Below are 23,481 nucleotides of genomic sequence, written 5' to 3' on the forward strand. Positions count from 1 at the left end.
TTTGCATCATGAATGAGGGTAAATATGTCCTTCGACTTAAAACTGTTGTTGATCTTCTGCTGGCTAGGTATGTGTGGAGATTAAGCAAGAAAATGCATTTATTTTTAATTAAAAGGCTTGCTTTACTCACATCCTGGCCAGCAATGAATGTGCATAGTAACAGAGCTTATCCGTGAAGGAGTAAAGTTGTTAAGGATAATATGCGATGTTACTTTATTGCAATTTATGAATGTCTATGGCACGTCGTAAAATTATTGTTCACAATTTAAACTTAAATATTACCCCTATTTAGTTATTAGGATATTGCTGAATTGGTTAGCAATAGTGCCTGGCAATTGATTGGACGGAAACATGAAATATTTTCATTACGTATATATATATACTGTCTGCTATTTTTTAAATATGCACTGTTTTTGAATATTTAGAAAATTTGGTTGCTAATAATGTACATGCATTTTAAATGCCCCCACATAACAACAAAATTTTCGAAATTTTCAAACACAGTGCATATTAAAAAAGACAGTAGGATCAATACAGAAAGGTGGTAAAGGAACTTAGGATAAAATCATACGATAAATGTAACACAAATATGACACGAAATAAATATTAATTTTAAAATATTTTAAAAAATTAAGTAATTTTGTATCACAAAATGGTCACTGGTATTGAAATATACTCACTCATACTATTCTTGGAAGCTTAGAGATATTTGTTTTGTGCGTAATTATTGCAGTGAATTACTTGTCAGTTTACTATGAATATGTACATATTCCTAAATATGCATGAGGTTGAACCGTCAAGTCGTTGTCGTTGTTTCCAAACTGTCGTCAAAATTTTAACTAATCAATCAACATCCATGAAAAGTCTACTGTGACATAATTTGAGAACTAAAATTCGGCTGTTTTCCTGGACACACGCACGCATGGGACTAGACTTCAATTCCAACGTTAGAAGGTGGCTTTCCTTTTTTCCTTAACACATCTTCCTGATTTAAATTCACAGCCTCTGTTCTTGTGTGCCATACATATACCTGATTTAGGTTAAAATATATTTAAATATCTACAAAATATGAGTACATATTCATTTGTAGATTTATTGTTGTACCTTTGTGCAATTTTCTGCCTTAACTTCTAGCTCGTCCAAGGAATTGACAAAATGTTGCAAAAATATACTTTCCTGGTATCCCTTTTCCACTTCGTATGCAAATTTCCAATCCGATTGTTGAAAGAATCTTTTTAAATTAACTGCAAATCCGGCCATATCAATTGCAAATGGACGTTGGGGACTCCAAACTGTCAACCATCCTTCAACCTTTCCTAACATGTTAACTTTCGGACGTTCAACTAACAATCCTCCAACAAGTCCGACGGGCCAAACGCCGACACCTTTAACATTTCTCATCTACCAATTTTTAAACAGCATAGTTAGTAATAACATCATTGTTAACGTAATGAGAACGTACCTCGTCAAATACTTCCAAAGAGTAAGAATTGTCGTCGTCAACAAAATATATGACACCGTCAGTACCAGGATCGACATTATCACGTATCCATTGCAAGGCAGCATTTCTTTGAATAACACCTCTAGGTTTGTTCCATCGTGGTTCCTATTATAATCGATAGCTTAATATTTGACACAAACCATTCACAAAATTATTGAAAACAAAAAATTATTCTACTTTGGCACGAAGTTTCCACTCTTTAGGCGTCGCTGCATTAAGATGAATGAACTGCATTCCACTTTTTGCCAATAATTTTGCAACTACGTCGGTTTTCGTCTCGGAATCTTCTACAATTATCCAGCGCAAGTTTGGCACTAACATTAAAGTGTGCGAGAGTCTAAAGTAAATTAGAATCATTATTAATTAGCCAAAGTTTACTTGATTTATCATTATATTAAAGCTATGCACTTGCCTCGTCAACTCTGCTTTTTGCACTGGTCGTTTATGAGTTGGCGTTATTGCATAAATAATTGGAAGATTTGAAACATCGTCTTGTCCTCCATGGGGACATTTTGTCAACTGAAGTTGTAGTCTAGCCACCTAAGTAAACAAATTAAAACCCGTTGTAACACTTTATCCTGCAATTAACGTAAATAATAATTAACCTCTCTCTTATCACCTCAGTTTTAAGTGACGATATGAGATTCTCTTGACGAAGCGTAGTTTCGGAGATAAGACTAACTGATTTAGCATCACTAGTACCGCTCCACCAAATTCCTGTGTGCAGAATATCACGCTGTTTAATGTAATGCCGCTGCACAAGAAATATACCAATCATTCCAAGCTTACCTTTAATTCCCCACAATAAGAAAATAAGTATCACAATGTAGATGATGATGCGTTTATTTTTTAAGGTCATGGTTTCTTGCATCTCTTCCGTCGTGGCACGTTCCAACTTCAACAAATGTCGAAGAATTCATCCACCCAATCTTTCCCCACTACGTTCGGAAATCTATGAAAAAAACTTTAAACATTAAACCAATTCCTACGATGGTTTTCAATTTCTACTTCACATCACACTTACTTCCACTCCCTCCCCACGATTTTATACAATTTTCGAACTTTAACACTCTGGGACATTTACTTTACTACAAAATCATAAAGAATCACTGCTCTTTTCCGAATTATTTTAACGACTAAGCTAACGTGTAAATGTAGTATCAATTTGTTAACAATGTTGAGCCGTCTCAAGTGAGTGGATTAGTCAGTGGCATAATCCACATCACATCACACAATGTAAAGTCAGACAGAGAGAGTGGATTAGCAATCAGGAATCGCATCAGCAAAAATCCGCTGATTTTTTTATTACCTGCCTGAGATCCATCCAAACATTCCAAACTGCAAATCCAAATTGCTTTGTTGTTTAGCATTGAGAGTTAGTGCTTTGTGCGGATGATGTCACTGATTTTGTGCTTCCCTGTGTGGTTTTTTAATTATTTTGTGTTGTTGTAGATTGTAAAGCACTAACTCTCTGAGACCGGTTTAGTTTTGGCATAAAGTGTGATTCTCGAAAACGGAAAAGTGGGAATAAGAGTTCACTCACACTTTTTGTTCCATTTTGTACTTTTCACTTTTGAGTCAGGTGTTGTTCACGATCATCGTCTTATCTTAGGTATTTTTAATTGATATTATATTTCCGTTGTATTTATATGGTGAGAATTGTTCTGATTGTATGTTGATTTTAATTGATTGGTTCAATAAACCATTTTAACAGGAGGAAGCAGTAACTAGAAGTCGGAATTGATACTGAATCTCAACACGGCAAGACCGAGCGAGGATGAAAAAATAGTTATCAGATCCAGTCATCCAATTTGTCGAGTTATAAAGTAAAGTAAGTTATCAACTCAGGTCACCAGTTTAATCAAAATCTTGAGCGAGTTTACAAATTTGATTTATTTCAATTGGTCAGATATCTGTCACCTAGTGTTAGTAAGATGAATACTCCCAAGATCTCATTTCTAAATTATGCTGCCGAGGAAAGCATTTTCCGCAACGATCTCGTCGTCGTTAAAGGAGTCGTGGCTCAAGAGGAAGAGGGGGAAGAAGACGATACTGTCGAATCAAACTCTAATAAGAATAATTGGGCCCAAGATCTAAGAATTATTCACAATTCGACGGAAACAATTCCATTTAAAGCTGAAAATACAGCATTTATTTTTGCAACTCGTCTATCTCCTGGAATGAATGAAATCAAATTTGTCGGGAGAAACAATATCTGTTGGAAAGCGATGTCGTTAACGTACGAACCTTTGCAGATGGTCAACCATGACGATAGCTACAGCGTTGTCCCACTTCTGATGCTTTGTCGAGATGATAATCGACCAGATAATGTGATCAGGGACATCACTCAAAAGATAGAACTTATAATGAAAGTAATGCAAACGTTCTTTGAGGAAAAACTGTACGAACACGGGTTGCATAAAAAATCTTTCAAGCTGAAACGAGTGGAGATATTGCATTCTGAGTTGCAAATAAAAACAACTAACGAAATGTCGGCGGAGCAACTGTGGGAACAGCTTGCGTGTCAAATCAAAAGTTCGAGAGAGCTATGGAGTCCGCGTCACAAGTTTGTGGCATTCACCACAGCCCATTGCAAGTTGAATCTGCAGACCCAAGGCCAATCTCCTGATAAGCTTGCCTGTGGTGGAGGCGGCCTTGCCTTGCTTGGCTTTGATACATTTGAAGTATGGCCCAAAACCTCTTCATCACTACTCGATTCTATTTACGACCCATTACTTCTTGATGATGCGCAACTTTTGGAGACAGGACTGGGATTGGGTTTATCGGAACCCCGGTATGTATGAAGAATGGCTTATTATACTTTCCCAATTAGCTATCAAGTAAAGATTGCACTAATTCGATGCAAATATTTTATATTACAGCACGAGAGGAGGGTTACTTTGCGCGACGTTGGGCGCCCTGGCTCATGAGCTAGGCCATATTTTTGACCTAGGTCATTCTGAAGCAGGGCTTATGGGAAAAGACTTCCTGAAATTTCGACAGTTTTTTTCACCGGTCACCCAATTAAAGATAAACTGTTTTGGTTGTTCCAACATGTCGGTAGGGCGACGAGATTCCCGAAAGATTAACATAAGAAAAAAAAGTGACATCACTCTGACGCACTCTAGTGCAATCATTTTGTTTTACCATAGGTAATTTCTAAATTCATATCAACATACTTCATGGTCAATATCATTTAATAATGCAGTTTTTCATATATACTATAGATGGTTTGCCCATAATAACGCAGAATCGGAACACAAAGAGAGCCTAACATTCTCAAAGTAAGTGTACATATTCTTAAATTTAGAATTCACAGTATAATACCAAATCCTATACAATTGGCAGAAATCGGGTGACTACGTCCCTTGGTATCCTTGTGGCAGCAGAAATTCGTGACCCTTTAACTGGCTTAGTATACAAGACTTTTGAACTGGGAAACGAAAATCAAGAACTCATCTTGTCGAAGAGAGACGTCTTAATTCAACATGGCGAAAAGGCTCGGTTATTTGTTGAAGCATCTAACGGCGACTCACTCTCCATGGAAATATTCCGTGACAACTTACCGAACTTGTTCACTAATGTTAAATAAGTCTGAACCTAGTATTTTTTTAATCCGTGATAATCCCAAATTTGTTATTTACTGTGATATGTAAAATTATGATCTCTTGAATGCCAAATTCTTCGTTTCGTTACATTTAACCCATCTCTTCGCTTACACATTGTATCATATATTCAAGTATGAGCTTCGTTGAAATTTTTACATAATTAATTATTTCATGTGAAATAAATCTTTATTAAGACTGATTGTTCTAAATACCAGTTTTAAATCACCTTCTAAAATCGTTATTAATTGTCACAATAAGCTTAATAATTCGTTTGTGTTTTCCACATTTGAAACTTTCTCCTCCACAAAAGGATCGAATTTCATCCAAATTGGTATATGTAGTGACATAACATAGTGTAAAAGTTTTATTTAGAATACAAGAATTTGAAGCAGGTTTCACAAGAATACACAAAAAATTAAGTCACTAAATGGGAAAAACTTAATTATTTAGTTCTTGACATACATACATCCACATAGGTATTAGTTGTGCAGGTTGATTATTATTGACATTATGTAGGTATATGTATGGCGCATTCATAAAAGTTATCATGTTAAATGTTACATAGTGAAGATTGAGGGGGTATTTAAATTTTGTATGATTAGAGATTTCATTTCGTTCTGCTGTTGGTCGGATTATAAAATCAATCTGAAGCAGGAAGAGCCCATAAAGTTGCCGTTTTATCTGCACTCGTAGAAAGAAAGCTGAAATCTGTTGGGTGCCACCGTCCACAAATTACTTTGTCATCGTGAGATGCCACAGGCACAGAGGTGAGGTTGAGAGAGAGGTCACCTTGCAAATCTGTGAGCATGAGTCGATGATCATACCTGAAACAATGATTGAAAGAATTTTATTAATTGTAAGTTAAATTACGTCATAGTTCACTACATACTAATGCTAACTCAAAATTTGGCATTTTACTTACCCTCCTGATAGCAGATAGTATGCATGCGGAGAAAATCGAACCGATCGCACGTCTCCATTGTGTGGTCGGATGACCTGAATCTGTCGACTGCCACGAATATCGTAAAACGTGATGGCTGAATCTTCATGTCCAGAAAAAAACACGAGTTTCAATTATAATCCTCACAAAAGAAATATTATTTGAACATGGAAAACTACTATCAGCGGTACACAAGGGGCAGATAATTACAATATATTGCAATTAATATAAAAATAGACTTTTTAAAAACCATTTTCCAATTTATTTTTCTACTTGTACCTTCATGTCCAGAAATTAGTAGTCTGCCCGTAGGATCGACACACACCGACCCCACTGGAGATTTCGCCGTGGCGGAGGTGGCGCTCGTCAATGGCGATATCATGCTCACACACCCTCTGCTTCGCAAGTCCCACAAACGGATAGTTTTGTCCTGAGATGCACTAGCAAACATTGCTCCTCCCCAGTTGTACAGGGATAGAATTGGTGCTAATAGAGAAATTTTGTTTTTAATATTAACTTGTGTTCCAAAAATTACAGTTCCCCTAAACCCTGCCGTCACTAAAATCACCTACCTGAGTGACCCGACATGGATTGAAACGGTGTCCCGGTCGCGCAATCCGTCACATAGACCTTGCAATCTCCAGCACCTCCACTGACGAGCAGGGATGATTTATTGCTCAAATCTTCAATAAAGCAAATGTCTCGAACAGTGCCGTCGTGCATGCTCAGCTCCACTTCTTGAGAATGGTTGAACTGCTCGGTACGATTGAGGTCATCAAATCTGGTCAATTTAACCGTTTTGTCATTACTCCCCGTGGCCAAAAGGTTGCCATCCGGAGACCATCCGAGACAATAAATGGAACCCTAAAATGTTAACAGCTCAATGAACACATCCTGTATTCATAAAAACTTGATGTACAATTTAAGCTCGTACCCTGTGATGTTTATTCCTCTTGAATAGGACGTTGGGCTGAACGGGGTTTGAATCTTTCGAAAGCCTCTTCGTATCTGGATATGCACAAATTCTCAGCGATTTAGAATTGGATCCAACAGCGTACAAAAATCCTCTCGGATGAAATTCAGCACATCGGATAGCTTGCACATCCTCCAGCGTAGTGACCGGAACAAATTTCGGTTTATTAAGTTGGCTTCCTTCATTCTGAAAGAAAGAATCACAAATATTGCGTAAGTACTGGGAAATAAAAGTTGTCACCTTTTTACAATAACTTGGTTTACTAGCTAACATGTAAAATATATACGGTTGGGATCAAATCCCTCCAACGGTGCTGTTGTACACAAAGTGGAATAGCAGCAACGTTACATTGTCACTTGGCACCTTTCGAACTTATAATCTCTTTAACTTTAAAACAAATCCGTATAGAATCGACTAAAAGAAAGCATTTATGTCACCCTGCTCCACATGCAAATTTGCACCTTAATGCCTCCCATAGTAGTGCATAAATGCAAAGTGCTTCCTCAAAAACTAGTACATGCATTGTTCCTCCGATCTGGTAAAAAATGGTTTATCTCAGCAGACACTTCATTAGAATTTGTAGCTCAATATCAGGGAACAATTAGATAATGTATCAGTCAGTTGGTCGCTTGGTTAATTCCTCAAAAAAGGAAACAGATCATTGAAAGAGATGGGATGAGTAAGCTGGTAAAAAAAGTAACACGCTTTAGTGAAAAATCCAAACCCGCATTCATTGGACTATTTTCCAATGGCTTTTGAAAAAAACACACAATTTGCAAACAAATTACTAGAGCGTGCATCAAAAAAACCAATGCAAACCTCGGATTGATTTTCAATTTGTAAATATCTGCATTCAGTGTTAAAATGTGCGATTCTGTCGCTGCCCTTTGTTTCACAAACAACCGACGTGACGGTAAGCCAAAGTGATATTTTGGTCGTGTAGCAGGGCTATTCCCCGACAAATCGAAAACGAATGGCGCATGAATGAATGCATTATCTATTCTATGACAAAATTCGAATAGCGTAATTTTTATTGCGGATTAAATATCCATAACTTTTGAGAAATGCCACAATTTATGAAATTTCACGTTATTGTTGAAAAGTTTAAGATTGCATTAGAATAGAATAAGTTAAACCATGAATGACAGAAGATTTCAACGATAACGAATGTAAATACATTGCAGCAAAGAAAGGATTACTTATTTCGATTATTTTCTGCGCATCCAATTGTAATCGAATCCTGTGCTAAAGTTTGTCATAATAAATAATCTTAATCTGCAAGACCGTCAATATTTTAGACAGGGTTTTTCCATTATGCATTATTTGGCAAAGAAATTGGCCGTGTTGTTTACACCATAGAAAAAAATACCCTCGGATGTGTCTTGAACGATTATATGTAATTGCACTCACAACATTATGAGCATTTAAAAGCAATTAGTACATCGCATTTAGAGAACTTTAATTTCCTTTCCGAGCTGAAATGAGATTTTGATACGTCATGTCATCATTATTTACTACGGTTGACGCGAGTTCTTGTTTGACAAATTTTGTATGCGAACTTTTCGAAACGCCGTGTTGCATTGCAAAAAAATGCAATTTGCACCATTAGCACTACTGTCAATTCCTATTAGCAACTTTCAACATGAACAAATTCATTTCCTCTCCACTGCCGCTCATGTTCTCTCAAAGTTTATTTGAATACGAAATCAAATCAACAAAAACAAAACACTTTAGTAGATTTTAAAACGCTTGTGGTATAATTTTGTCACGGATGACAGCCATGTAATGACACATATGAGACGGATGTGCCGTTCAAGATAAATCGAGCAGTTTCGCACTTTGCCATTGTCAAACTCACGTTTGAGTAGGTAGGACAGGATTCATTTTTGATTTTAGTTTTGCAATACACAAATGACGGTCAATTTGAGTGATCTGTGTTCTTTTCTTACAGAGTGTGTTAATAATATCGGTTTTGATTGCAGCCATTCATGCATCTTGAAGTACTAATTCGCAGAATATGCCTACCTGCCTACATACCAAGAATAATTGTTCCTATGCAAATATAGAGATCACAATCGTAATTTACAAACGGCTACTGCTTGCTATAATTTTCTGCATCGAACTTGACAAGCAGCGTGCTCATTATTGTCTAATTCTATTTCCGTCATTATGCCTGCCTACATAGTTGCAGTGTGACAAGGCAAAATCACTTCCAGAAGTGATTGTAAATAAATTTACTTTAGGAACAGCTAATTGAATCGCATTCATTTGTATTGCAATCAGAGAAGTGAGACATAATGAGGATCAATCAATAAATAACAAAAAACTATGCACAAAGAGTCACCAAAAGTGGTCCGGATCAAAAGTATAATTGAAGCCTCAGCCTAGTTGAACATAATTGCATTCCACAATCCATTTTCAGAATTTAATGACCCATAATAATCTCAGTTCAGATAAGAAATAAGAGTCAACTTGGCATATGTTGTGTATCTTTATGCACGTCTCACTCATCGGATGCCAATGTTTCTATGCATTAGCATCTTGTGCGTTCATTGATATAGAAAAAATTGACATTCACAATTGCAATTACTAATTTCAAATTTATGACCGTGTGTACAGACCCATATCGACTGACGTGAGGAGTCATTAAGGAAATATATTATGTAGATGAGATGAGACACACACACTGGACGCCTGATTCAAGCCATAAAGTTGGCAATGTTAAAAATATTGAGTTATTGGCAATGGCAATCCATTATTTGGAGCAACAGTTTTACATTTTGTTTTGCATTTCCTTTTTTGGTTCGAGCTGAATAATTGCGAGATGACACGGTACGTGGTACATTGCTGTGAACCAGTGAGTTTACCTGTGATGATAATGGTAATGAATTTTTTAACGATGTGCTGCTCCATCTTTTCGATGGTTTAACATGATTTTAAGTGTCAAACCAGTACTCACCTACATATTCATTCACTATGTGTACTTACTTTGTTGACTAGATTTGTTAATTATGGATAGATGCGTATCAGATCGCTTTTATTGTCTTTCTCAAGGTAGCAGAAAGTAAAAATTAGTCCATGCCAAATCCAATTCGAGATTGGACTGGAGATTATTAACAAATAAATAGTACATGATCTCGTGGTGTCTGGTAGTCCATTAAAATTACAGGAAGCATATGAACACATTTTTTGTATGATGTGATCGTCATAAATCCACTGAGAATGATAAGTCACGTACAAATGTAATATTATTAATTAAGTTGGTGTCAATTTGCAAATTAAATATGTTCCAAGAGGCGATACTAGTAGTAAACTGTTAATAAACAAGTTTAGGTCAGTACTGGGGAACTTGATACAGGTAAATGTAAATGTATCAGTTACTCCTACATCAGAAAAATATGTAACTTTTCTAATGACCAGAATTATATTTACTACAGTCTCAAAATAAAAGCTCTACATATTTTCAACACACACGATAAAATGGAACTGTTTTATTGCCCTTGGTTAATATCTGAGTGAATATGATAATTATTATTAATTATCAGTAAATAAACAATAAAATATTTTAGACCTGCATATGCCATCAACACATAAAATCACGATATCACCTAAACTCAGGGGCTTTGCTTTCAAAGTTTATCTCACTCGACCTCCAAGAATTGTAGTTGACGTAGGTATGTAGTTTACTTTTCTGTCGAGCAAGTAATACTAACCAATTGACATATTGTTTAATTGCTTGTCATTATTTGTGACAAATGTCGAACTGTCCGATTACACGTAACTGATTAAACCGTCATAAAGTACATGTGTCCCAATACAACCAACGAAAGTGGAAGAATATCATGTCGCCAATCCATGAACAATACGTGCCACTACTTAAAATCGAAATTGCCAAGAGTGGAAAAATGACAAACATAAAAAAATAGGCGTTGACATTACCATAAAAAGAGAGCATTCTAACTAAAATGCATTTGAAGATGTGACAATGAAAAAAATTTGAAGTATAACAAACCCGTTTTCATTGTTATCCTCTGTTTCAGTTTTCTCCTCCAAGATGAATAATAACATTCATTTTCTAACGATATGATGATGACAGCAGAATTTATCATTTAATTTGACTTGTCAAAATATTCAAAAGATCTTTTTACTGCTTTTGCCACCCTCTAATAATTCTCGCAAATTTTGCACATTTTAAAATCCCAGTCTAGTCTCCTCCTCTGTCTCTGCTCCCCTTCTTGATTTATGAGAAAGTTCATTAAAAGGAGAATCGTGAACTTGGACAAAAACAAAAATAATTTTTCTTTCGTTTTGATTAACTATTCCTGCTTCGCCATCACCATTTTTTTGCTGGTTCGGAATTCTAAGACAAATTATGGTTTGTTTTTCTTTTAGAAAATATTTACAACTAGCTTTGTATTTTTTGAGATCCTTGTTAAACCTAGTGCAAATTATTTCCTGTTATTTGGAAATAAATACTTATTTACACTCGTGAACCTACATAGTTTACCCAAGATTTATGCATTTTTATTCGATTTCTACATTTCATACCTTATAATAGCCAACACAATTAATATAAATAATGCCAAGTAATAATTAACATACGTCAATCAGGTTCCTAACATCCATGGAATATCTCCTAAACGGAGTCGCAACAACCGCCCCATTTGGATGATGCGACGATAACTTATCCCTCGATCTCGACCTGGACCGTCGTCTCCTCGGTTTCTCACTACACGTACTCAATCTCGAGTTTCTCTGATTATTTGCATTTTTATGGTTGTTATTATTTAATCGAAAGTGATTTGGAGGGGGAGGTTTGTCCGCCTCGCAACAACAGTAGCAACAAGAACAACAACTCGTTCCCAGAGTGCACCCTGGGTACGAGTTGCCTCCCGAGCACCGTGCCCCCAACGACTTGAGAGCGTTCACTGTCACCGGATTCACTATTTTCCGAGCCCCCATGGGCAGTTGGAGGTGGTGTGGGTGTGCCTGACTTGTGGGGGCGAGGAGCAGAGTGGACGGTCCCATGTGTGACCAAAGCACTGCGGGAACCTTGGCACCGACGCCACGACCCCCGTGATGCTTGTTCCCATGTGTAAATGTAGGCTTTCGTGTCATCATTTTAGCCTTATTTTAATGAACTGTCAAATTATTGTTATTATTTTTTTACTTGCCGTCGTGCCTTGTTACTTTTACTACATAGTTCTTGAAAGCTAAGGATTTTTTCCCAGATATTAAAAAACTAGCGGCCTCCACACATAGTAAGTTATACATTTACAAGGAATAGTATCTGGGCTACAGGGCGTAACCTAAGGGTAAATATACACACTTAACTCTTATGAACCGGACAATTTCATGACAAGTAGAATATTTAGGGGATGAATTTCACTGAAATTGGCAATGTGAGAAACTGAGACAAAATGTGGTCACACGCCGAATTTCTTTGGCTGATATTGCTCCTGCACTTACGAGGAGAGAGAATGTGTGTCACAAAGAATAAGTTTAGTTTCGTTGGAGGCGATGAGAATGCAAGGATGACTCCCCAGTTTCAAATCACAACTGAATCCTATATCCATTCCTTCCTGCAATCTCACGCATTTTTTAACCACCACGTCCAACCAAGGCTGTGAAGAGGAGAGGTTCTCTGCAAAAGTAAATTGACTTATTTCTGCTTCAGGGGACAGAGAATTTAAGAATAAGGAGAAGGAGGCAAGCTCCCGAAATATGTAATTGCATTTGCAGATTTACTGCGGCATGGCACGAGGTGGGCTACCGAGGAGGCAGCAGGCGATGCGTTGAGCCACAATAAACTACCGTAATTAGGAAATAATTACCCATCTACATACATGTAAAGAATATTAGCGGTTGCTTCATGCCACCGAGATGGCCATTTAATTGTTGTGAATTTAACATGCGAACCCTTAAACTGTGTTTCTGCCACTTTACATACTTCTTCTTCCAGCACGTTTACAGACAGCACGCTCTTCGGATTCGGAACTTGAGCAATTTTACCGGAATTTGAATTAACGAAAGATAGTATTTTTCATGCAGTCACAGTTTGTTGCGTGTTAAAAATATGTTCATTGCGTTAATAAATGCGCCCAATTTCACGCTAGTATATGCACACACAAGTGCCAATAAGTGGCAATAAGCCACCTTTATTTCAATGCAATTAAGAAATGTCATATCTCATTTTTTTATGTACATGTGTAGCTGCCGTCCGAGAATAATTCGAAAGCCTGCAAGACAAAAACTAACCCACGACATATGTTATCTGCCAGAAATCAACAATTGACAGCTGCAACCAAAACCTACGAGAATCAGCAGCGGTTTTATCAATGCCAACTAATTGAGGACATAAAAATGGTTTATTAGCTTTCCTTATTGTGCTTGTGGGGCTTGTGGATGGGGTAAAGAAAGTGTATCCTAATCGTGAAGGAAGGAAATGAAGATCTGTCACAGGAATATTTTTTAAATCCTGATTTACTCTTTTACTGACGATTATAAATTTACTGTTTGATATTACCTGATTTTTTTCGGTTGTTGTCTTGCACAACAACCCACCCTCTGTCATCCAATATGTTAAATGAATTAGGTTAATAATCCGCTAATCTGGCAAATTATTTATGCATTGATTACACGAACTTTAACTTCAGAAGGATGGGACGAGGTCGAATTAAATATTTGACTTTCAGCTTACTTGACACAAATCGAAAGTTTGGTAAACCAGAAAACCCCAACAATTCATAAGTTCCTTCCCGTGCTATTCCATCCAACTTTGGGCTTACAATTCGTTTTCAGATTTCACGATGATGCATTCATGGGAAAGCTCAAGTATGTAAGTATGTGGTGCTCATCACTTGATAATTTCATTCATTTCACAAGTTCACCGCACTACGAGGACAGAATGATTCGATAACTGCTATGATTTCTTGCTTCTCTTGGTCATCAGTGCGGTCTCACAATAATTTTTGTACAAAATTCATAACTACCAGAAAATATGTATAACATTGCATACTGATAAATGCATCCTTTTCATTATGGCTTGACAGATATTAACAACGTCCAAGAAAGTGTTTAAAATTATTCTATTGTTGCTGCAAGTCTCACATTTCGGCAAAATTCTTCCCTTTCAAATTGCATTACAAAAATCTCAAGAATCTACGAATTTCTTGTGTCAGCGTCGTCATACTTAATACTGTGCGTACACAATGACTCTCTTGCTGTGCTTACTGTTCAGAACTTTTGGCGTGATGGAATTACTGTGTGACATGGACCTCGACTCTTAAACTCTCAACCGCTACTCTTGACACTTTTTACATGTTCAAAGTTACATAGATTTTGAAGAGACGAGCCCACTCTGTCAAACGTTTATAGTTTTCAAAATTCAGGGTAGGTCTCAATTAGACAAATAGGGCGAGACAATTAGTACTTATTTTATGCATAAAAGCGACGGAATCCACCTGCCTGACATTTCACTTGAGAGGAAAACCTACGTTTCTTCCGTTTCATTGAAGAACTTAATGATGAAATGTACCACTCGAAAAGATTGATTGAGCTGCCGGTTACAAATTATTTTTCATTAAAGTTTTTTTTTCCTGAATATGTATGCTCATCTTCCATTGATTAGTTTGTCGGTGGTTAAAAACTCGCCACATTTCATTTCATATTTATTTTGACAGTGCGTGTAACCCACGACGGTGAGAAAGCGATGCGTGGTTGGACTGATTGATGACCAAATTGTGAAGTGGCAGCTGAGGAAATTTGGAGAGTCGTCATCTAAGAAAGTGCAGAGTTGTGTTATTATTTACAATGCTGCATGAATACGGTAATGGTCACCTATTGAGGGGTTTATCTCATATTTTAATTTCACTACGACCACAACATCATCACCCATTCACAGGAATTATGGATTCAATTTAAATAACAGTGACAAAAAGAAATGAAAAGTTAAAATCGAACGTGGTTTCCTTGAGGGTTGTCACGAATGTAAGCGGTATTTTATTGCGTATGTTTATTTATGAGGAACTGCATCTCATACTTTAAGGATGGAAGTATAAGTATTATTGCAAATTAAGTGCGCTTTACTCACCAGTATTGTAAAGAATAAAAGTACACACAATCAAAATTCAAAATTCATAGACTATCCACAAAATTAATTATAAGCTCCAAATTTCTGTTGGATGTTTCGACAACGTAATTTGGTCGACAATAATAATCTTAATCTCATCCATATTCGAGTATGCATGGCCAGTCAGTCAATTTAAATTTGAAATCAACCACATAATCATCGTTTCTTATTCACCTGCATAAAGAAAACAAAGACTTTGTCTGTCAGTCAGTCAAAAAAAAGTATTGGAACCGATTCTCACGAAAGGGTGAAATTGGCATCTTCCGTAACTTTCATAGATGGCTAATTTAACGTGAGAACTTCTCTAAATTGCTTCTTAGCGAAATGAAAAAAAGATCTAATGCATTGGAAATGCGCAAATTTTTTCATGCTTCTTTTAATGACCAAGCTCGCAAATTTTGAAATTTATGTATTATCGACTTGTTATGGGTAAATGTCAATTAAATACCGTTCTGTCAATTTCACGGGTGCAGTTCAATTGTTGGAGGCGATGGGGTTTAAATTTAATGAAAAAGACATGGCTTTTACTGTATCGAGAGTAATGGAATTGATCGATTGCTTCATTATGTAATTTCTTTCTATGAAGAAGCTGTAAACTGAATGGCTTTTTACAGTTTAAATCGAAAGTGCTGTTGTTCTACAAGTCGAAACTGAATGCATTTTTGACACTATTCGTACCCCAAAAAAACACTCATATGTGCAGCACTGTGAATCTAATAGTTAGCTCTTGAGACTTTTTGCACCATGTCATTCATATCTGTATGTGCATATCTATGTACGTACCTCAAGTCCTATTCTGTCCTATAACATTTTTTTTACTATTCGATCCTGACTTATCAACACAAATTTCTACTTTAATTGAAGAAATTTAAATGACTTCATGGGATCAGTTTAAAACAGATACTCCTCGATTTTGCACGTTCCCCAATTATAAACGTTGGTTAAATTAAAGGAAACATGTCACACAGCCCAGTTCAATTAACCTGCTTTAACAAAGTATATTCTTGTAATTGACTATTGACCTAGCAGTGAAAATAGCTAGCAATTCTTTATATTCTAGTGCTGCATATGTACGTGGGCGTTATTACCCAAAAGCATAAAGAACATGGTACACACACACTGCAGAAGAATTGTTCATCTTCTAAGTACTTTGGCTTGAAAAATCAAAAGAACTTTCATTTGACACTTCATTGGCATTCACAATTTCATGGTTGCTGCTGTCCCTGTTTATTAAGTATAAACAACTGTCACACTATTTAGCACTATTTAGAACGATAAAACGCTATTGGGACTACTCGTTGTGATTTTGTCTGCTGACTGAGTGGCGAGTGGAGCATGTCTTTTGTTTTAACAATTTTCTCGCTGTCGAAATCATCAGAGATGTTAAAACTTTCAATAAGAGGGCAAATCTCGAGAGCTTTCCAAAAATCAACACCTTGATTTTAATTTGTGTCTTTAGTTGCAAGCCGTTTGGTAAATATGTAATGTTGAAAGAATGCAGGACTAAAAGAAAAACGTCTGGAAATTGGTAATTGATTAGCACTAAAAATAGCCTGACTGACGAAGATGTAGTATTTATTGTCCATACAGAGAATGTCTCATTCGTTAAAGGATTGCTTTACGAAAGCCAAATAATGGATCACGTAACCAAGAAAGAAAGAAGTATGGTTTCATCCATTTTTTATCTGATTGATGCCAAGTTGGAGGAATGGATCTCATGTGTCTGCCCCCTGCTGGTGTGAACAAATGGTTTCCCGTCTCTCCTCCTCGACCAAGAAATGAAAATATGTATTAAACCTGCGACGACGACGATCAGATTATTATTGTTCCTTCAATGGAACACAGTTACAATTTGTTTGCCGTACATGGGGAGAATGTATGTGTATGTATTTTCTATTATTACTATTATCCCAAAGTTCACGATGCCATTCCGACTTTCGACTTGACACCATGTTCATTTCTCAAATTTGCAAAATTTAACCGTGCACGTTTACGCTGACATTCATACAAGACGACGAAGATGAAGAAGATAAATTATGCATAATTTTAGATTGCCCTCGCCTAAACAACTCGTAAAAAGGATGCATAAGTTGTCACAACAAGCGTTCCATTTCTTTATCGTAAAGAATTATTTACTCCTTATGCATAAATTTAACTGCAGAGATAAATATTGTAATAACAATGTACGAAAACAGGATCATTGCAACCTCAAGCCCACCTTTGTCAACGATCATATCATCAGATGGGAAAGAAAAAAGGTGGAAAATCGGGTATAAATCATTCATGTAACGTATTTTTGGACGCGACCAGCTAGGGAAAACCTGTGAATGTTACCATAAAAGTCCATTTTTGTCATGAGCTATGAATCATCAACAACTAAACTGGTATATTCTAATGTGAACGGCAGAATAATTATTTTTTGCTGTTGTTGAGGTATTCCGCTCTATGATCCGTCGACGTTTGCTTAGAGGAATTGCAGTTTATCTGCCCACGGGAAAAGGGGAGTAAATACTATGTTCTTCGCCGACATGGACTTTTAAGGGCATGCTGGTCAACTTTTTTTGCTTACGTCGTCCGCTTATTAAAAACCAGAAGAGATTTTGGTAACACAATCCGATTTTCATGGGATAATCCTCGAATCATCATGGCGAAACCTTTTTGCAATAATATTTACAAACTTGACTAATTTTGAAATAGTACGAGTCGCTGACGTAAAATTGCCTTAATTGATGAATTGTTGCTTGGATTAATACTGATGTGTCATTATTCTATGATTGTTGTCATTCTTCCCATTGTACATACACACACAGAGTCTAGTTTGGTTCAATTAGAAATGTGTATATAACGCCTACAAGCAGCCCGATGGTGAGCGACAAAGAAACCCTCGACAACCTCTTAAACATGGATATTTGTGATGATTGATTTAATCAAAATGATCAAAATGCTGTGTCATCGAGTAGTTGTGGGTTGCAAGTTGCTACCTACAACAATCGCAGTGTAAGTAAATAGATCTAAAAGAGGTGGAATTGAGACTTTGTTGTAAGTACTTGCTCAAAGAGGCTGAAATAAAGTGAAAGTAAAACAAATAATGGTTTTCGTACCTTATTATTAATAATTTGTTCTAATTGGGATTCCTGTTTTGATTGACTGGAATTGCTAGAATTGGTAGATCCAATGCGATCCCTTCGTTTTACTTGTGGTTTTACTGACCCCTTGCACACACTGCAGTTATTATTGCTAATTGTACGGTTCATAATTGAGATTACTTTTTTAATACTTTTGACACAAACTGGAAATAATTTGTAACTTCTATTGAAGAAAACTTGTATTTTGCCCGTTCCCGATCTGTCTGTGACTGCGGACCATGCACTTTATTCATGGATGGATGGACGGACGGCAAACATGGAATTGGCACATTGTTAAAAAATATGAATACTTGTATGAATCGTAATGCTTTTGATGAAACAACCGACATGACACGAGAGATTAGATAAATTATGCACAAGTATGCCTCTTGCACACTATTCTCTGGTGCATATTATTAAGTTACCAAATTAAAACAGATGTCATAACATAAATAATCGCGGTGGGTACATCTATCATATTTAATTTTAGGCTTGACTCGTTCAAGTGGAGTGGAACACGATTTTGGAATATCTTACATTATTATTATTTTATGTCACTTGTGAATTGCGGGTAAGTAAATTATCATGCATGATGAATTTATCACTCATCAAACACAAATCCAAATCCCTTCTCTGATGTCAGAGCAGTCAAAAGTTTTGTTTGTTTTGGAGTCAACATTCTTTTCATAGCTTCATAACAAAGAACGCCGAGGAAACCCTAAAACCTTCTCAGGCGTCATATTCCGAACACCGCAGTATAATCTCAACTAGGGTTAGATTTATGGATGTACTAGTAAAAAATTAGCTAATTAACTGCAATGTGCATGATAAAAAGTCATATTTATGAGCTGCATCATTAAGTGAAAAAGTGAATTAATTGTCTAACCTCTTCTTCAATGATGGCTTCTCGGGATGTCCAATTAGTCGGGCTCACACTTCCGGCCCGCTCCTTGCTAAACGGCTCATTCATGTCGATCGAGTCTTGAGAAAACTTTCTGGAATCCTTTCGATTCGGAGGGACGAGAAAGTCCCCCGGAGTTGAACCCCGTCTTTGGGCATGTTCCACATTGAGGACGTGTTGCAGATGGTGAGCATGGGCGTGGGCATGAGGGGCGGAACCCTTTCGCCACAAAATATTCCCGGTGGAACCCCTCCTCTCCTGATTGACGCCGGGAGGAACATGCAACTGACAGGAGGAAGGGGACACCCGTCCCGACACGGCCGAACCTCCCGAGTGAGCCATGATGTCACTGTGGTGGGGAGCCACGTAAAAGGCTTTGTTGACCCCAGCGTCGCTTCCCCTCCGACTCTGGGAAATGTGCACATTCTTGAACAATTTCGACAATTTTTCAGCGTCCGTGGCCATTTTTTTAGGTGAGGATTTCAGAATTTAAGAGAGGAAATGAGACAACCACTCGGCGATGGATGATGTATGCAATAAGGAAATATTTAAATTTTGGTTTATCTGCTTTAAAACCTCGAAAATACTGCGACTTGGCTGAATAAGTTTCTCTGGCTGTGAAATTATTATTAACAATGTTATTCAAAGATGTTTCACTTGGAAAAGGTGTGCGACAACTAATTAATTGGACGGAATCTCGAAGAGGTTACCACTTGGAGTTGTTCCTTGGAGTTGCTGCGGATTAGTGGAACATGTAACTCATCCTGCCTACATACGTACGTGTACTTACGCATATCTACTGCATCATACATAGATTATGACTATAGCACCTCAACAACAACAATGGAGAAGAGTTGGTCCATCAGATAGTGCATATTGTATGACAAAAGCTTCTGACCATCATCTCAGAAATCCTTATATGACTTCGACTTCAAATAAATGGCCTCATGGGCGATGTCGTAATCTTTTACACAGCCAACCTTCACAAGACTTTGTGCTGAATAACCAATTTAATGCTTTTTGTTGTAATAATAATAATAAACCTGATCTTTAGCGCATTATATTTTTTACGTCTCTGTGATTATTGGTGGTATCACTTGAAGTCCTGAATGTGTCGCACTTTTGGAGATATTAAGAAGCGTCATGCATTATGTAGGCGAGCGGGGGGCAAAATATGAGAAGAAATGTGTTCCAACTTGAGAAACGTACTAATTGTAATGTGAAGAAGATTATGCGTGAAAAGATTCAAGGGTGATGCAAACTTGAGACGTCAACCTGATGACGTCGTCGTCGTCTGCCGCCGCTTGAGATCGCCAAAAATTGGTAACATTTTAATTTATGTTGCGTTAAAACTATAATAATGTGATTAAGTCCCATTATGCTATTCCATAATTATTGGTTACTTCAAGTTTAGGATTCCTCATTTCTAAGAAATTGTTTGGCAGTACGAATTTACATATTTGATCAACTTTACAATATAATTCTGCAATATAGAACTTTGTATAAAACGAGAAATGCAAAATCGATCAAATTGAATAACGAGAAATTATTAGCACAGGCAAATTTGTATCACCACGAGACTAACAATAAATGCATATCAGTTCAATTTTCATACCTAACTTCGTCCTGATACACACATTAAAATGACTTGCCATGAAGAAATGATTGCGTCAAACGAAAAACAAAAGTCCAAAATCAACTTCATATTTTCAAGTCTTAAATTAAATGGATTAAAGAAACAAACAAGGCAATCATTATTATAATTACGAATTTATTACTTATCACAAGTACATATGTATGTATGACCGATTACGCTCGGAGGGAGATGACGCGTTAGATAATCGCATAACTTGTCACATTCTTGCATTACACATCACTCTTCAAACTAATCCACTTTCCAAATTCAGACCAACATAAACAGCATGATCGGAAAATTAAATACATTCTACGTACATATAGACTTTGGCCTTTTATAAATATGTCTACAGTACAAATTAATTTGAGAGATCTCAATTTCGCATTATTTGCTACCGTGCACATCCCACCTTATTCCCCACATAGCTTATATGCAAACGAGCCCAAATAATGACCAAGACTAATAATATCATCGTATTATTAGACCACGAACGAAGCCTAATGGGACTCATACAAATGATGTGTAGAGTAAATAGTAAATAGTTGCATCCTATTTGGTTGGACCACGTGAAATGAAGTTTTATTGCCGAGAAGATAACATCTCATCAAGGTGAATACTTATTTACATCCAAACTAGTCTGGCATTTCGCGAATGACAAATTATTGCCGATCGTGTGTGTGGCAGTGTCAGGTTGACGAGGTAGTAAAAGCCGCATTTATAAGAATCCGTGAACCGCCCTCATTTCCATTTTACTTGTTGTAATTTCGCGACCCATGAAGTCTAATTGGTTGGCTTCTTCATTTAAATCTATGCTAAATGTGTGTGTTGCTTCGTCGAGTGGGCGAAGGAACAAGGTGCCCGAGGGAATGGTAACGAGGAGGTCCGATATGTGATTTGCCATGATTAATGGAAAGGCGTTGAATTGAAGATAATTTTATTCATCGACATTTCAAGAGAACAGCACTAATTTATTGCAGTAGTTAAAATGAACTTGTATGATTATTTCAAATATCAATCTAGGTCATCAAGAAAAATTCTCCAGAAATGGTCAAGTTGGCGATGGTGAGGTGAAAATGCGTGTGTAAATCAATCTCGAAATTGTATTTATTTTAATTTGTTATAACTTAAAATAAATTTCCTTCTGATAAATATAGCGTAAACATTTTGACAACTCCATTTAAGTTTTTTTTTGCTTATTTATGTATACTCCATTCGTGTGATGTTTCATATTTAGTAAAAACGGACATGTGGTTCTTAATGGTTTGTTTTTAAATGTATTCATGCATAAAAAAGTTGTTTGTACTTTTAGGAAAACGACTTTAAATTTACGCACTATTTTCACGAGTTTAGCCTTGTTCTTAGCCTCTAGAAGATTTGGGTGGATAAGTACGTATACGGTAATTACTTATAAGTGGGGAAGTGTTACAATTTTTGTGTGGCAACATCAACACCCCAATTATGGCAAGTGGAATTGTTAAGCAGGTTTTCCTCTCCAAGAACGGATGCTAATTTGTTTATTGGTCGCCAAATACCCTACATTCGTATGTGCTTCATACCACGATACAAAATTATCACTACGTATTTATTTGTATCCTATTGAGCATATAAAGGATACGATACGCATCGAAATTCCTGCATCATTAGTAAATAGACGCAGACACCAAGAACAAGCAGTAATTAATTATCAGTCGCCACACACAGATTTAGTTATGTACATACGTAAATACTTATTAGTTCTCACAGAAAATGTCACCCGTCGTCTACTGAAATAATATATGACCAATGTCATTTAGGAGACGACACATGTCAAAGGTGAAATATATACGACTCATCCTTGATGACGAGCTTATAAATGGTGTCGTATTTCTTCCTACGTGTCCAATGTTACGTATACTTCTTCACGTCTTTTTGTCACATTTGCGTCGTCTCAATTATTTTTGCATCCCCCAACTTGCATAACATCGTCATTCGTCGGACAGAATCTGAAATCTAGGAATGTGCCAATTTATCATGGTGTGGCTGAGTAAGTTGTCTGAATAACGTAAATCTGCCGACGTACGTAGTTAATCTCTTATCAGATTTCTTTCAAATTTATGGTTGATATGCAATATACATAGGCTTACGTAATGTACTTGCTGGAATTATAATTTCATGATAGCAGCATTCAAATTGAGAAACAGGTTTCCACTCCTATGTATTAATACATAAACTACTAAATGGTCATGTTTATGTCGTAATTGATGTTATATTTCTGTCCAGAGTAAGCATTTGTGCAACACCAACATTACAATAAACTGGGGTAGATCACATCGCAGTCTGCTAAATTTATGTACTGTACTCAAGTACACTGTCACAACTACAACATAATTTGACATTGTGCGAAAAAGTGCATGTTTTTATATTTGACATTAAATTTTCATGGAGAACATCCCACCCATTTTCTCACATTTTCTTCCCCCACGCCAAACAACAGTTGACCATACAAGTCTTTCTTAGCCTGCCACATAAAATGTCAAAATTGATATAATTATGCTGACGTGAAACGCCCATTCCATCTCCCATCCATCATGATGATGATGATGACACTGTATTCTCCAACTCAGCATTTTGCATTTACAAAACAAGAATTGAAAAGAAGTACACATTTCACAGAGCATGAACCATTC

General features: G+C 36.7%; 3 protein-coding genes across 6 annotated transcripts; 1 reads left to right on the forward strand and 2 right to left on the reverse strand.

Moving 5' to 3' along the window:
- Positions 1-189: 189 nt before the first annotated feature.
- LOC110850661 (galactosylgalactosylxylosylprotein 3-beta-glucuronosyltransferase I) lies at positions 190-2,950 on the reverse strand. 3 transcript variants are annotated; one of them, XM_022098146.2, is made up of 9 exons: positions 2,811-2,945; positions 2,526-2,589; positions 2,291-2,453; positions 2,121-2,218; positions 1,914-2,041; positions 1,679-1,838; positions 1,463-1,606; positions 1,105-1,401; positions 190-1,030 (listed from the first exon to the last, which is right to left on the reverse strand). In XM_022098146.2, the coding sequence occupies exons 3-9, from the start codon at positions 2,370-2,372 to the stop codon at positions 929-931; spliced, it is 1,011 nt and encodes a 336-aa protein (XP_021953838.1). In that variant the 5' UTR covers positions 2,373-2,453; positions 2,526-2,589; positions 2,811-2,945; the 3' UTR covers positions 190-928. The 3 variants fall into 3 exon arrangements, with proteins under 3 accessions (XP_021953838.1, XP_021953839.1, XP_035709077.1); XM_022098147.2 differs by lacking the exon at positions 2,526-2,589 and having other exon boundaries at positions 2,811-2,950; XM_035853184.1 differs by lacking the exon at positions 2,811-2,945 and having other exon boundaries at positions 2,526-2,776.
- Positions 2,951-2,972: 22 nt separating this feature from the next.
- LOC110850660 lies at positions 2,973-5,318 on the forward strand. The gene is made up of 6 exons (XM_022098145.2): positions 2,973-3,113; positions 3,216-3,332; positions 3,411-4,295; positions 4,384-4,653; positions 4,729-4,785; positions 4,850-5,318. The coding sequence occupies exons 3-6, from the start codon at positions 3,436-3,438 to the stop codon at positions 5,091-5,093; spliced, it is 1,431 nt and encodes a 476-aa protein (XP_021953837.1). The 5' UTR covers positions 2,973-3,113; positions 3,216-3,332; positions 3,411-3,435; the 3' UTR covers positions 5,094-5,318.
- On the reverse strand, positions 5,277-19,930 carry LOC110850659 (WD repeat-containing protein 47). Of its 2 annotated transcripts, none has more exons than XM_022098143.2 (6): positions 19,165-19,930; positions 6,984-7,208; positions 6,622-6,913; positions 6,329-6,535; positions 6,032-6,152; positions 5,277-5,933 (listed from the first exon to the last, which is right to left on the reverse strand). In XM_022098143.2, the coding sequence occupies exons 1-6, from the start codon at positions 19,642-19,644 to the stop codon at positions 5,750-5,752; spliced, it is 1,509 nt and encodes a 502-aa protein (XP_021953835.1). In that variant the 5' UTR covers positions 19,645-19,930; the 3' UTR covers positions 5,277-5,749. The 2 variants fall into 2 exon arrangements, with proteins under 2 accessions (XP_021953835.1, XP_035709076.1); XM_035853183.1 differs by lacking the exon at positions 19,165-19,930 and adding an exon at positions 11,625-12,593.
- Positions 19,931-23,481: the final 3,551 nt, after the last annotated feature.

This window comes from Folsomia candida, unplaced genomic scaffold, assembly GCF_002217175.1.
Source record: "Folsomia candida strain VU population unplaced genomic scaffold, ASM221717v1 Fcan01_Sc006, whole genome shotgun sequence".
NCBI classification, from domain to species: Eukaryota; Metazoa; Arthropoda; class Collembola; order Entomobryomorpha; family Isotomidae; genus Folsomia; species Folsomia candida.